General features: G+C 34.0%; 2 protein-coding genes across 2 annotated transcripts; both read right to left on the bottom strand.

Annotated features, from left to right (window-relative positions):
* Window positions 1-864: 864 nt before the first annotated feature.
* On the bottom strand, window positions 865-4648 carry LOC133311020 (uncharacterized). The gene is made up of 3 exons (XM_061512030.1): window positions 3976-4648; window positions 2897-3048; window positions 865-2758 (listed from the first exon to the last, which is right to left on the bottom strand). The coding sequence occupies exons 2-3, from the start codon at window positions 3039-3041 to the stop codon at window positions 1269-1271; spliced, it is 1635 nt and encodes a 544-aa protein (XP_061368014.1). The 5' UTR covers window positions 3042-3048; window positions 3976-4648; the 3' UTR covers window positions 865-1268.
* Window positions 4649-10591: 5943 nt separating this feature from the next.
* On the bottom strand, window positions 10592-13610 carry LOC133311026 (uncharacterized). The gene is made up of 3 exons (XM_061512036.1): window positions 12953-13610; window positions 12599-12750; window positions 10592-12472 (listed from the first exon to the last, which is right to left on the bottom strand). Exons 2-3 carry the CDS (start codon window positions 12741-12743, stop codon window positions 10992-10994), a joined length of 1626 nt encoding a protein of 541 aa, XP_061368020.1. The 5' UTR covers window positions 12744-12750; window positions 12953-13610; the 3' UTR covers window positions 10592-10991.
* Window positions 13611-13833: the final 223 nt, after the last annotated feature.

Below are 13833 nucleotides of genomic sequence, written 5' to 3'. Positions count from 1 at the left end.
CATTTTACTCCAATAAAAACTCATGGGTTAAAAATCACTTATATAGAAAAAGATCACATGGTCAGATAAAAATGATTGCGATCACAATACTTTAATTTTGTTAAGCCATTTACGAGAAATATTTACAATTAAACTGTCACGTCTGTTACTAACATACCACGTGATCAAATAACAAGCTAGATAAGCACTTATCATGCATTCCAACCATTGAAAAAAAAAATATATTGGTGTACAAGATTATTTGTAACACAACTTTTACCACAATCTGCGCAAAACCTTTTAATATTGTTGCATCTCACTTCAATTAATATGATTGAAAATCTGATTTTTTTTCTTTCAAGGTAACCAAATCATCACTTTGTGCTCTATTGGTGCCATTTAAATTTAAATTTTTAGGTTAATTTCAAATGAACCCATATCATTATGGATAAGATGCACATCAAAGTAGAAATAGGTCAATCTTGGAAAAGTCAGCATCTGAACTTCAACGAGTCTTAATGGTATCTCACAGCAAAAAGAGACTTAACCGTGATACTGCATTATGGTCATGGCATGCAGTGGAAAGTTGTACATGTAAAACACGGTGATGTTATGATTTCTTCTTTAAGACCTCCCACATTAAGCGAACAAGGTCCCTTTCTACTTCCGCTTTTTGAACAGATACATGTTATTCAAAACAATAAAATAACCAAAGAACGTACATATAGAGAAGACAAGAGCAATGGACAAAGGATAATAACAAATTGAATTGCTATCCATCAAATACAATACACAAAGAAGATTAGCTGCACAAACTCTAAATTACTTTACAATTCATTAAGCATCGCATATAAACAGTATACTATAAAAAGATACACGAGAATATGAGATTATATTCAACCCAAACTAGTTTTTACATTATCATACAAATTGGGGGCTAGTAAGAAAAACAACATTAACGGGGGGGAACCCAAATTTTTTTTTTTTTTCATTTTTTTTGGAAATGGTGAGGTCCACATCAAGTATATACAAATTAACACCAAATGTGATTCTACCCCCACCCTCTCCTCTCTGTCAGAAAAGAAAATAATAAAACAAAGAAATAAAGAATAGAAGGCTTTCCATTCCAGCCTCGGAAATTGTAATTTACACCAACCTCCACCAAAATTAAGTAGCTCCTGGTACTAAAATAACAGATCCGTAACTGCAATTTTCAAAATCTCGATTGGCAGCCTCATGCAGCTTTAACCTGTCACGCCAGTGCCACAAAAAGCAGAGGAGCTAATACCTTAGTCACTGCTGGTCTTTTTATCTGGTGAAGTACCATGACCAAAAAACTCTTCGATCAGATTGGATGTAGGTAAGAAGTCAACATCTGCAGTCGGACATGTTGAGTACCCAGGAAACCAATCTTTAGCATCGCAGGGCTCCAACAAATAAACATGTTCCATCCCATCACTAAACAAATCAAGTTTGTCGTGCATGCGTGGATTCTGATCACATTTAAATCCCCTAGATTGCAATGCAGAGCTAGCATCTACTAAACCATGAGAACGGTAAGACACATCCATATTGGTATCACACTCAAAGGACATACAGGAGTCATCCTGGACACCAATATAGTCCTCAAGAATCCCTGGAGTGTCATCGACATATTGAATGGGATTACTTGAACTCTCAATCTGTGAGTTCAGCATGCATTTTGATGATCTTCCATCAATCCCATCCTCTGCCCCAATTGTGTTTCCCATATTATATCCAGTTAAACCAAGAATACAACCATCAGTTCCATCATCACTGTTGCTATCATCACCATCATCCCCATCAGAATAATTTTCTTGGTTTTCTACACGAACGTTTTCATCACCAAGAGACTCAATGGCAGAATCATCTTCGGAATTTTCAAAACCATAAATCCCAGCATTTCTTGTATGACATTCATCATCATCACTATCAATATCCAAACACCTGGCTCTGTTCTGAGCAGCCCTCCTCCTAAGCATAAAGACATTAAAGTAGTAGCTGACAATTTCCTTATTGGTTCGAGAATGGAATGTGGCTGTCAGTTCCTTCCAAAAATTTCTACCCAATGATGCAGGATTGTTGTAGACAACCTCATGAAAAACCTCTTCTTCTTCTTCACTCCATTTAAGAGCAATGTCCTCTCCCATGTCACAAAGGCCTAAGTTCACAAAATTTTCCTTACCAAGAGTCTTCCTCATATTTTCTCGCGCTTCCCTAACATGCTGTCGCACACATCTTATGGAGCCCTGATCCCGGCAGTTACATTCTGTCCTGCCTTCTCCACACTTGTTACCCAAAGAAGAAAAAAACCTAGAATCACGCAATGAGAACACAGAAGTTCCCATGAATCTCTCTTCAATGTCATTAACAGTATGAACTGATTCTGAACCAGCGGAGGGACTGCCATTATTACATATGCCTAAACCTGACATTTTATTTGCTCTTCCCCTCCAAATAGGAATGGTGGCTTGATGATTTGGTCCAATGGGAACTGGTTTTCTAGGGGAGCAATCAAAGGCAAAATAGGCATCATCCAAAGGAACACATGTTTTCCGTGGAATATCAAATTCCAAACAATCTGAAGAAGCATATGATAAAGATGTTGCCCCAGAACCAGTATCCTCCTCACTAGAACAGCTGCTGAAGTTGCCACTGGTTTGAACATTCTTGTCAACAGCATTAGGAGCTTCCATGGCAGTGTCCACCCCGAGGGGATCATACCATTGAATATTGTAAAAGCCATTTTCATCATCATCTATGTACAAAATGAAAGTATATTATTTCTTATACATTAACTATCAGGCATATTTCAATCAGACCATAGACAAGCTAAACTAACACTATTTAATAAAGAGCAAAACAATTACAATATATTATTAAAAGAAACATTTACCTGAAATAAAAGTCTTCACAAAGGCTTTATTGGGAGTAACAATATCAGGTAATGAAACCAGTTCATTGTTGCATTCAAAACGCTTTACCTTGTTCAAAGAAAGTTCCTCAAATTCATTAGCTTCAAGACATCTCTTATATCCCATCCTGATTCTGTAACACAATAATTAAGAGCCAATACTGAAAAACAACATTTGACCACATAAATAATGGTATAAGATGCAATTGACCATTTAATCTTAGGGTTGTTGTCCTTCGTGCTGTGTTCATATGATTATACATATATAAATATACACATATGTATGTACATATATTTAGAGAGAGATAGAAAGGTCACGTTTGATCATATAAGATCTGTGAAAAAATGCAACATCAACATTCTACAACAATGCTCAAAGACAATGGACTGTTTCAATTTCGAAAGAAACAAGCTAATATCAATATAGAGGATTAGGATCTCCTTTATAACTGCCTCACAATGCCACACCAGCTATGTAGATATGTTCATATGTAACCTGCTGCTAGAGAAAGCACACATGCTCTATAACCTCGAGCTACATGTACCAAGCTTGATAACATGTACATCCACTTTTAATTTACAGTTGATAAGCCCTAGAAAATTCGAAGTGCTTTGCTCAAAATAAATATTCTTGATGAAAACTACCCGCCGCATTCATAGTATTTAACATCAGTTTTATGAGTCTATAAATTTCTGCACTAATTTTATCTCACGTGTAATTACATTTCCTATATAACGTTTTGATTAGCCTGCAGATGGCATAGCAGCCATATCATATCACAGCCTGTAGAATCATGTGCATAGCACTGCATTGTATAGAGAGATGAGGTTAAGACTCCACCCCAACCCTGGCCCAAAAATATTTTCCTACCTTGTATGATGTAAGAATCGTCAAGTTCTCACTACCCCATTAAAAGCACAGAAAGTTATCAAAAAGATACTTAAACTAAATGAAAACAATTGCTACTTAAACCCCTGACTACAAACATAAAAACAAACTCTCAATTATTATTAAAACAACAAAAATGATGACAAAGCAGTGATAACAAAATCATTCTCACCTTGTCAAATTTTTTTCAAATTCAAACTTCAGAAAACCCGCCAACTCAGTACTAAGATTAGAACAGTTTACGGTCAAACGAAAATCCCAAAGCTTAATTGAAGAGAATTTGACAAAGAATTTCACAATTAAGGAAGTTCCTCGGCGCCAAAGAGCGTATCCCCAACTCAATTTCACTAATTAGAAAAACAAAAAATTAGCAGTTCAAACCCTAACCCTAGATTCTCGACTCACTCCAGAAATTACGAAATTAAAAACCATACGACCGCAAGAATTTCGTAAATGATAGGAAGGAATAAAACCCCTCAAGCAATTTACAGAAAAACTCTCCACAAATTCAAAGATCGAGAAGCCCTAAAAATTCGACCGCTCCGAAACCCTAGATTCGTAAACTCGTTCAGTCTTATGTCAAATTGGGGCCAAATACAAGATGAATAAGTAACAAAACCAGGAAATTTTGCGGAATAAGGAAGGGGATTGGACAATTGGATGGCCTTTGAAGGACCGAATCGAAACCCTAACCCTAGAACACGATAATCATCACGAAAAGGGGACGATTTTGGGATCAAACGGAAGCAAACAACAGAAATTGAACGAAATAGGTACTTGATTCAAGAATTAAGAGCAATAATTAAAAAGAAATCGAGGATCGAAAGGGAGAAGATCGAACGAAGAAGTCGAAGAAGCACGAGGTACGGTTCGTGGTTTTTAAAACGAGATGGTCCGACATAAGAATCGGGTTGGCTCTATTCGACCCAAGGTACAATAACCAAAATTTTTTAAAAATAGAAATTAAATATAATGTTTCTTACCTACACATAAATCAAAATATCCAAATAACATAACTCAAAACAAATTATTTGTTGAGGTAATATCAAATATAAAATCCAATCCCAATCTATTACAACCCATATTATTTTATGGGGACATTTTATGTGGATTAAATTTTGTAATTCAACCCATAAAAATGACGGGTTAAACGGATAGATCCAATAAGTTAAATGGATTAAATAAACATGTTGATTCATTTAATTGGAAATTAATTTACATTTAAGTATAATTTTCCGCCAATTTAAAATAAAGGTATCTTATTTTATAAAAAAAGGAAGGAAAATACTATATGACAAATTCACATTGTTATTTACTTTTAAATGGATGGATGATTCTCTTATGAGTAGACCGATGAATATACTTCCTATGAATTACCTCATATACTTGAGAAATTGTGACGCCCGAGTTTTTTTTTATCACTTTGACTTACTGAAATTTCTTTAAATCTTAACAAATTTTGATTGAGTTCATCAAATTTTCATGACTATACAACATTACTTATAAAAGAAAAAAATAATCATTTGCAACAATCAACAACTTGTATTAGGAGAAATGAATAAAAGAAAGAAATAGGACATTCATACTATCATTTTTTTATACTACTAATTCACTACTATTCTAATTATCATTGGATCAAATTTTCCAGCAAAAAATAGACTAAAGAAAGAGAAAAAGTTCTTGAAAAATTTGATCCAATAATGATTAAAGTAGTAATAGATTGGTAATAGAAAAAAATAGTAATATTAATATCCTACTTCTAAAAGAAAATAGCAATGTCTCGTTAAAATAAATAAGAATAACACTAGTTTTATATATAGGGTTATGGTTATTTTTATTTTGGTAAACGAGTTATGATTATTTTACAATGATGTAAATTACACTCTCAATCATCATAATTCTATTTATATGTAACGATTGTGATTTATTAGATATTTGAGCCGTTAGATTCAATAAAATCAATGATCAAGATTTGGTGTAAGACTTCTTATTCTTATACCGATATAAAAATATCCTACCTAATATATATATATATATATATATATATATATATATATATATATATATATATATACAGGTAAAATCATATCTAAAGTTGTTGTACCAGCAATGATAGGTGTGTGGTTATGATTTCCCACATTTAATATTTTCACATTTTGTATGGTTATAATTCCCTACATTAAATGTTTTAACCAATATATATGGAAAATTTGTCACTGCTGCATGTAAAGAGCCTGCAGAAAAATCGAACCTATATATATAGGGAAAAAAACATTTCTCAAGCAGCTTGAGATAAGTTTATCTCTGACTATCCCAAAACTACGTTGTTTTATTTATTTATTTCTTATATTAATTGATTCACTTTTGAACGGTTATGATTACTTTTTTCTCTCTCTTCCTTTATCACCATTGATCCATCTTTGTACGGTTAATATTACTTTTTTCTCTCTCTTCCTTTATCACCATTGATCCATCTTTGTACGGTTATGATTTACTAGCCGGAGATAAGATTATCTCAAACAGTTTGAGAAACGATAAACCTCGTGTATATATATATATATATATATATATATATATATACACATATATAAGAGGGTCATATTGACAAATCTTTTTTTTTTTTACAAACTTACAAACTACATTATGTCTTACCGGTAAGACTTCACTAAAAAGTGTCTTATCGGTAAGACATAGTGTAGTTTGCAAGAGTTTGTAAAAAAATATTTGTAAATATAACATTCCTTTTATATATATATATATATATATATATAGAGAGAGAGGCAGGATCCTTTGACACCTCATCTAAGAGCCGTTAGATCAAAAAAGATCAATGACTCTGATTTGTAAGCATGTGACACCATTGATCTTTTTTGATCTAACAGCTCTCAGATGAGATGTCAAATTTCAAATTTGACACTGGTGTCAAAGGATCCTACCTCATATATATATATATATATATATATATATATATATATATATGAGGCAGGATATTCTTACACAGGTGTAAGAGTGAGAAGTCTTATACTCAATCTTGACCATTGATCCACTTGTATCGAATGGCTCACATTACTAAAAAATTTGAGCCCTTAGATATAAGTGGGATCACTGGTGTAAAATGATCCTAACCATATATATATATATATATATATATATATATATATATATATATATAAGGGGAAGGATTTGTTCACAATTTTTTGCAAATTACACTATGTACTCTACTCTGGAAGCAGTGGCGGACCCAGAAAATTATATGTCGGGGGGCGAAAATTTATATTACTATTATGAAAAGGTAATGCCAGTTTTGGTTGGATGATCACGCTAGGAGTACAAAAATACCTATTAAGAAGAATCTAATAAAATTATAAAAAAAATTCCAATTTTTTGGTTAGAATGTCAATTTTTTGTTTTCAGTGACAGTGGTCCAATGCACCCTCTATTTCAATGAAGAACTAGCCATAAGTCCTTATATTTTGTTTCTAAAATCAATTTTTTATTGTTTATTTTCATGCCTTCTGGTGCTATAAGTGCACTTTCTTTGATTTATTTAGAATCTTATTTTCTCCCGTAGTTGTTATTTAGCAGAAGACACAGTAAATTAATTAATGTGTTATTTATTTTTAGTATTTGGTCACAAATAATAATTAATAACTATTATTGACCTTTTTTCTTTGCCAACAAAGTCAAAACTTAAATAATCTTTTCCTGAGTTCTAACATGAGAATCTGTACAAATTTTTAATGCTTATAAAAAGAATTATATAATCAATTAATATAAAATCAAATTCTAGACAAATTTGACAGGTATAGTGAATATGCATTACTAACTGAAAAAAGTCAACTTTGCACATTAATTGAGGAGAGTAAAGACCAAGAACAAAACCTACCATATATACTGGCAGGTTGGATCTGATAAATAATAGTTATCTCCAAGGAAGCACCGACACTTCTAAAAACAGGAAGAGTCGGGTCCGACACGCTCCGACACGGCGACACGCTCCGACACGGTGTCGGACACGCGGTTGACTTTTTCCGACACGTTGACCATTCCGACACGCGAATTTGACCGTGTCCGACACGGTCAAATGGCATTTTCGTAATTTTTTTATTTTTTTTTAATTTTTTTTAAAAAAAATTATTTTTTTAAAAAGTTAAAATATATTAATAAAGCTTCCACCTGATCATATCAATTTTATCTTTTTGTCTTTTTTCCCCTTAAGTAGATAAGAGATCATCTCAGCATCATTGTTGTCAATTCCTATCACGCTCTTGTTGTATCTTCTTCTCTCTGATCTCTCTCTAATATGATTTGATCTCTCTATCTGATATTATATCTTTCTCATCCCAGTTCTTATTTTTTTATTAAAGCTTTCATCTTTATAACGTGTTTATGGGTATTATTAATTTAATTTCATTTTTTTGTTAAATTATTAAATATTAAATGAAAAATACACTATATAAATTAAAAATATTATTTAATATTAAAACGTGTCCCAACGTGTCGAAATCCATAATTTTTTAGGATTGACGTGTCGGAGTGTCGTGTCGTGTCGTGTCACGTGTCGCGTGTCGTATCGGTGCTACATAGGTTATCTCTAATTGGATGCAATGAACGAGTGGAACACTTTACTTATTAATACCATAGCTTGTCTTTCACTTTTTAAAAACACTTTCAAAATTTTGCTTTTTTAGACCATATTGCATATCATATAGTAAAACATATTTTCATATTTTAGAGGGGGACGGGGGCCTACCCTAGCCCCCCATGTAGGTCCGCCCTTGTATGGAAGTACAGAGTGTAACCTAGAGTACTTTCAGGAGTACATAGTATAGTTTGTAATCAAAAAAATTGTAAATATAATTCTCCCTTTTATATATGGCAAAAATATTTTTTAAACGGCCAAACAGACGGACTCATATAACATTTTACAGTTTTGCTAATATAACATTTCTCAACATCGAACACAAATAACCAAATGTTGCCCGTTGCATAAAATTCCTAAAGTAATCACTTATTTAATACAAAAAGGCAAGTCGATAAATTAGGTTTTTTTTAGCAAAACTGGCTAAAAAGGAAACACTGAGCTCTACTGTGCCATAAAATCTGGTAAAATAAAACTAGATTAATGAGAAAAGAGTATCAGAAATGTAATTATAAGTGTAAAAATGACCAATAGGGCATTATCTCCAAACTGTGCTTTCACTTTATGCCACTGCAGGCATGTACTTGAGCCATAAAAATAACCAATTTCCCCGAGCTTATTAGCATCCACAATATTCTTGCCATCAAATAAAAAAGCAGGCTTCTGCATGCTGTTAAAAACTTTTTGGTAATTAAGCTTCCTGAAACTCATCCCACTCAGTCAAAAAGCAACACTATGTGAATCCTTTGCTGCCTCATAAGCATCCCAAACCATAGATACTTGCTTTATGGAAGTAGGGCTTGGTGGTTGAAGATGAGCTGGATGGTCCTTATCAAGCTTTCTCATTGAATGATCCTTCATGATCTGATCCTCAGTAACCTAAGGATCATATATGCTCAACATTCAGGTAGTCGTTCACCTTAATCACCTGTTTCTAGTAATTTGCTACCTCAATAATCTGACTATCATATATAACATTAATAACTAAAATTTTAATAACTTGTAAGCAGATTTTAATAATAAAACGTCAAACTATATTTATCATTATTAGATTTTAAAAATTAATAATATACTCTTATTAATTTTGACGTCCAATTAATAATAATTTATTTAAAAAATATATATTTCGGCGAAAATTAGCATTTTTTTGTCATTCTTATTTTGATTCATTGTCTTTTATTATGAACCTGAGGAAGAAGCCCCAAAAGTGCCAAAGGTGCGGACTGCTCGATGAATTTCTTGTAGCTTTGTGAATGTTGAATCCTTTCATGGTTTAACAGGGTATATTTCTTTCGTTCTGTGGTAAACCATCATATATGCTTATCCAAATTCTTCTTGGGTTCAACTAAATAACTGATCATTGGACCTCGGAAGTTTAAACATTAATTCTTGATTTGGGTTCAACTCAACTTGCCTCAAAATTAGAGAAGGGAGAAAACAATACTTTAATTTTGTTAAGCCACTACCGAGAAATATTTACAACTAAACTGTCACGTCAGTCACTAACATACCACATGATCAAATAACAAGCTAGAGAAGCACTTATCATGCATTCCAATCATTGGAAAACAAAATTATTGGTGTACAAGATTATGTGTAACACAAATTTTACCACAATCTGCTCAAAACTTTTGAATATTGTTGCATCACACTTCAATTAATATGATTGAAAATCTGAATATTTTTTTTAAGGTAACCAAATCATCATGGATAAGTTTTACATCCCGGTGGAAATAGGTCAATCTTGGAAAAGTCAGCATCTGAAATTCAACGAGTCTTAATGGTATCTCACAGCAAAAAGAAACTTAACCGTGATACTGCATTATGGTCATGGCATGCAGTGGAAAGTTGTACATGTAAAACACGGTGATGTTATGATTTCTTCTTTAAGACCTCCCACATTAAGCGAACAAGGTACCTTTCTACTTCCGCTTTTTGATCAGATACATGTTATTCAAAACAATAAAATAACCAAAGAACGTACATATAGAGAAGACAAGAGCAATGGACAAAGGATAATAACAAATTGAATTGCTATCCATCAAATACAATACACAAAGAAAGATTAGCTGCACAAACTCTAAATTACTTTACATTTCATTAAGCATCGCATATAAACAGTATACTATAAAAAGATACACGAGAATATGAGATTATATTCAACCCAAACTAGTTTTTACATTATCATACAAATTGGGGGCTAGTAAGAAAAACAACATTAATGGGGGGAACCCAATTTTTTTTTTTCATTTTTTTGGAAATGGTGAAGTCCACATCAAGTATATACAAATTAACACCAAATGTGATTCTACCCCCACCCTCTCCTCTCTGTCAGAAAAGAAAATAATAAAACAAAGAAATAAAGAATAGAAGGCTTTCCATCCCAGCCTCGGATATTGTAATTTACACCAACCTCCACCAACATTAAGTAGCTCCTGGTACTAAAATAACAGATCCATAACTGCAATTTTAAAAATCTCGATTGGCCGCCTCATGCAACTTTAACCTGTCACGCCAGTGCCACAGAAAGCAGAGCAGCTAATACCTTAGTCACTGCTGGTCTTTTTATCTGGTGAAGTACCATGACCAAAAAACTCTTCGATCAAATTTGATGTAGGTAAGAAGTCCACCTCTGCAGTCGGACAAGTTGAGTACCCAGGATACCAATCTTTAGCATCGCAGGGCTCCAACAAATAAACATGTTCCATCCCATCACTGGACAAATCAAGTTTGTCGTGCATGCGTGGATTCTGATCACATTTAAATCCCCTAGATTGCAATGCAGAGCTAGCATCTACTAAACCATGAGAACGGTAAGACACATCCATATTGGTATCACACTCGAAGGACATACAGGAGTCATCCTGGACACCAATATAGTCCTTAAGATTCCCTGGAGTCCCATCGACATATTGAATGGGATTACTCGAACTCTCAATCTGTGAGTTCAGCATGCATTTTGATGATCTTCCATCAATCCCATCCTCTGCCTCAATTGTGTTTCCCATATCATATCCAGTTAAACCAAGAATACAGCCATCAGTTCCATCATCACTGTTGCTATCATCACCATCAGAATAATTTACTTGGTTTTCTACACGAACGTCTTGATCACCAAGAGACTCAATGGCAGAATCATCTTCTGAATTTTCAAAACCAAAAATCCCGTCATTTCCTATATGACATTCATCATCATCACTATCGATATCCAAACAACTGGCTCTATTCTGAGCAGCCCTCCTCCTAAGCATAAAGACATTAAAGTAGTAGCTGACAATTTCCTTATTGGTTCGAGAATGGAATGTGGCTGACAAATCTTTCCAAAAATTTCTACCCAATGACGCAGGATTGTTGTAGACAACCTCATGAAAAACCTCCTCCTCTTCTTCACTCCATCTGAGGGCAATGTCCTCTCCCATGTCACAAAGGCCTAAGTTCACAAAATTTTCCTTCCCAAGAGTCTTCCTCATATTTTCTTGTGCTTCCCTAACATGCTGTCGAACACATCTAATGGAGCCCTGATCCCGGCAGTTACATTCTGTCCTGCCTTCTCCACCCTTGTTATCCAAAGAAGAAAAAAAGCCAGAGTCACGCACTGAGAACACAAAAGTCCCCATGAATCTCTCTTCATTGTCATTACCAGTAGGAATTGATTCTGAACCAGCGGAGGGACTGTCATTATTATATATGCCTAAATCTGACATTTTATTTGCTTTTCCCCTCCAAACAGGAATGGTGGCTTGATGGTTTGGTCCAATGGGAACTGGTTTTCTAGGGGAGCAATCAAAGGCAAAATAGGCATCATCCAGAGGAACACATGCTTTCCGTGGAATATCAAATTCCAAACAATCTGAAGAAGCATATGATAAAGATGTTGCCCCAGAACCAGTATCCTCCTCACTAGAACAGCTGCTGAAGTTGCCACTGGTTTGAACATTCTTGTCAACAGCATTAGGAGCTTCCATGGCAGTGTCCACCTCAAGGGGATCATACCATTGAATATTGTAAAAGCCATTTTCATCATCATCTGTGTACAAAATGAATTATACATTTACTATCAGGCATATTTCAATCAGACCAGAGAAAAATTAAACTAACTCTATTTAATAAAGAGCAAAACAAATTACAATATATTATTAAAAGAAACATTTACCTGAAATAACAGTCTTCACAAAGGCTTTATTGGAAGGAACAATATCAGCTAATGAAACCAGTTCATTGTTGCATTCAAAACGCCTTACCTTGTTCAAAGAAAGATCCTCAAATTCATTAGCCTCAAGACATCTCTTATATCCCATCCTGATTCTGTAACACAATAATTAAGAGTCAATACTGAAAAACAACATTTGACCACATAAATAACGGTCACAGCAAATTGTCAAAAAAACACTTCAACTAAATGAAAACAATTGTTGCTTAAAACCGTATAAAAAAAAAAAAAAAACTCTCAATTATTATTAAAACAATAAAAATGATGATAAAGCAGTGATAACACAATCATTCTCACCTTGTCAAAAATTTCAAATTCAAACTTCAGAAACGCGCCAACTCAGCACTTAGGTCACAAGAACAGTTTAAGGTCAAACGAAAAGCCAAAAGCTTAATTGAAGAGAATTGGACAAAGAACTTCACAATTAAGGAAGTTCCTCGGTGCCAAAGAGCGTATCCCCAACTCAATTTCACTAATTAGAAAAACAAAAAAATAGGAGTTCGAACCCTAACCCTAGATTCTCGACCCACTCTAGAATTTACGAAATTAAAAACCATACGACCGAAGGAATTTCGTAAGGGATAGGAAGGAATATAACCCCTCAAGCAATTTATAAAAAAACCCTCCACAAATTCAAAGATCGAGAAGCCCTAAAAATTCGACCGCTCCAAAACCCTAGATTCGTAAACTCGTTCAGTCTTATGTCAAATTGGGGCCAAATACAAGATGAATAAGAAACAAAACCAGAAATTTTGCGGAATAAGGAAGGGGATTGGACAATTGGATGGCCTTTGAAGGACCGAGTCGAAACCCTAACCCTAGAACACGATAATCATCACGAAAAGGGGACGATTTTGGGATCAAACGGAAGCAAACAACAGAAATTGAACGAAATAGGTACTTGATTCAAAAATTAAGAGCAATAATTAAAAAGAAATCGAGGATCGAAAGGGAGAAGATTGAACGAAGATGTCGAAGAAGTACGAGGTACGGTTCGTGGTTTTTAAAACGAGATGGTCCGACATAAGAATCGGGTTGGCTCTATTCGGCCCAAGGTTTGAATTTCCAATAACATAAAAGTTTTAAAAATATAAATTAAATATGGAACAGGATATACTTACCACCAAAAAAGTTTATCACATTTACAACAAATTTAATCATCGTTGATTTCCGTCAAT

Source organism: Gastrolobium bilobum, unplaced genomic scaffold (assembly GCF_033153095.1).
Source record: "Gastrolobium bilobum isolate Gb01-03AN ecotype WA unplaced genomic scaffold, APGP_CSIRO_Gbil_v1 utg3218, whole genome shotgun sequence".
Classification (NCBI taxonomy): domain Eukaryota; kingdom Viridiplantae; phylum Streptophyta; class Magnoliopsida; order Fabales; family Fabaceae; genus Gastrolobium; species Gastrolobium bilobum.
The sequence above is the reverse complement of the archived record's forward strand: the minus strand, read 5'-3'. Positions and strand labels throughout refer to the sequence as shown.

Excerpts from the sequence above, each read along its gene's own strand:
- LOC133311020 (XM_061512030.1), bottom strand. The coding sequence starts at position 3,041 with ATGGGATATAAGAGATGTCTTGAAGCTAATGAATTTGAGGAACTTTCT. Across the intron at positions 2,759-2,896 it reads TGTGAAGACTTTTATTTCAG|ATGATGATGAAAATGGCTTT; the intron begins GTAAATGTTTCT and ends TTTTGTACATAG.
- LOC133311026 (XM_061512036.1), bottom strand. The coding sequence starts at position 12,743 with ATGGGATATAAGAGATGTCTTGAGGCTAATGAATTTGAGGATCTTTCT. Across the intron at positions 12,473-12,598 it reads TGTGAAGACTGTTATTTCAG|ATGATGATGAAAATGGCTTT; the intron begins GTAAATGTTTCT and ends TTTTGTACACAG.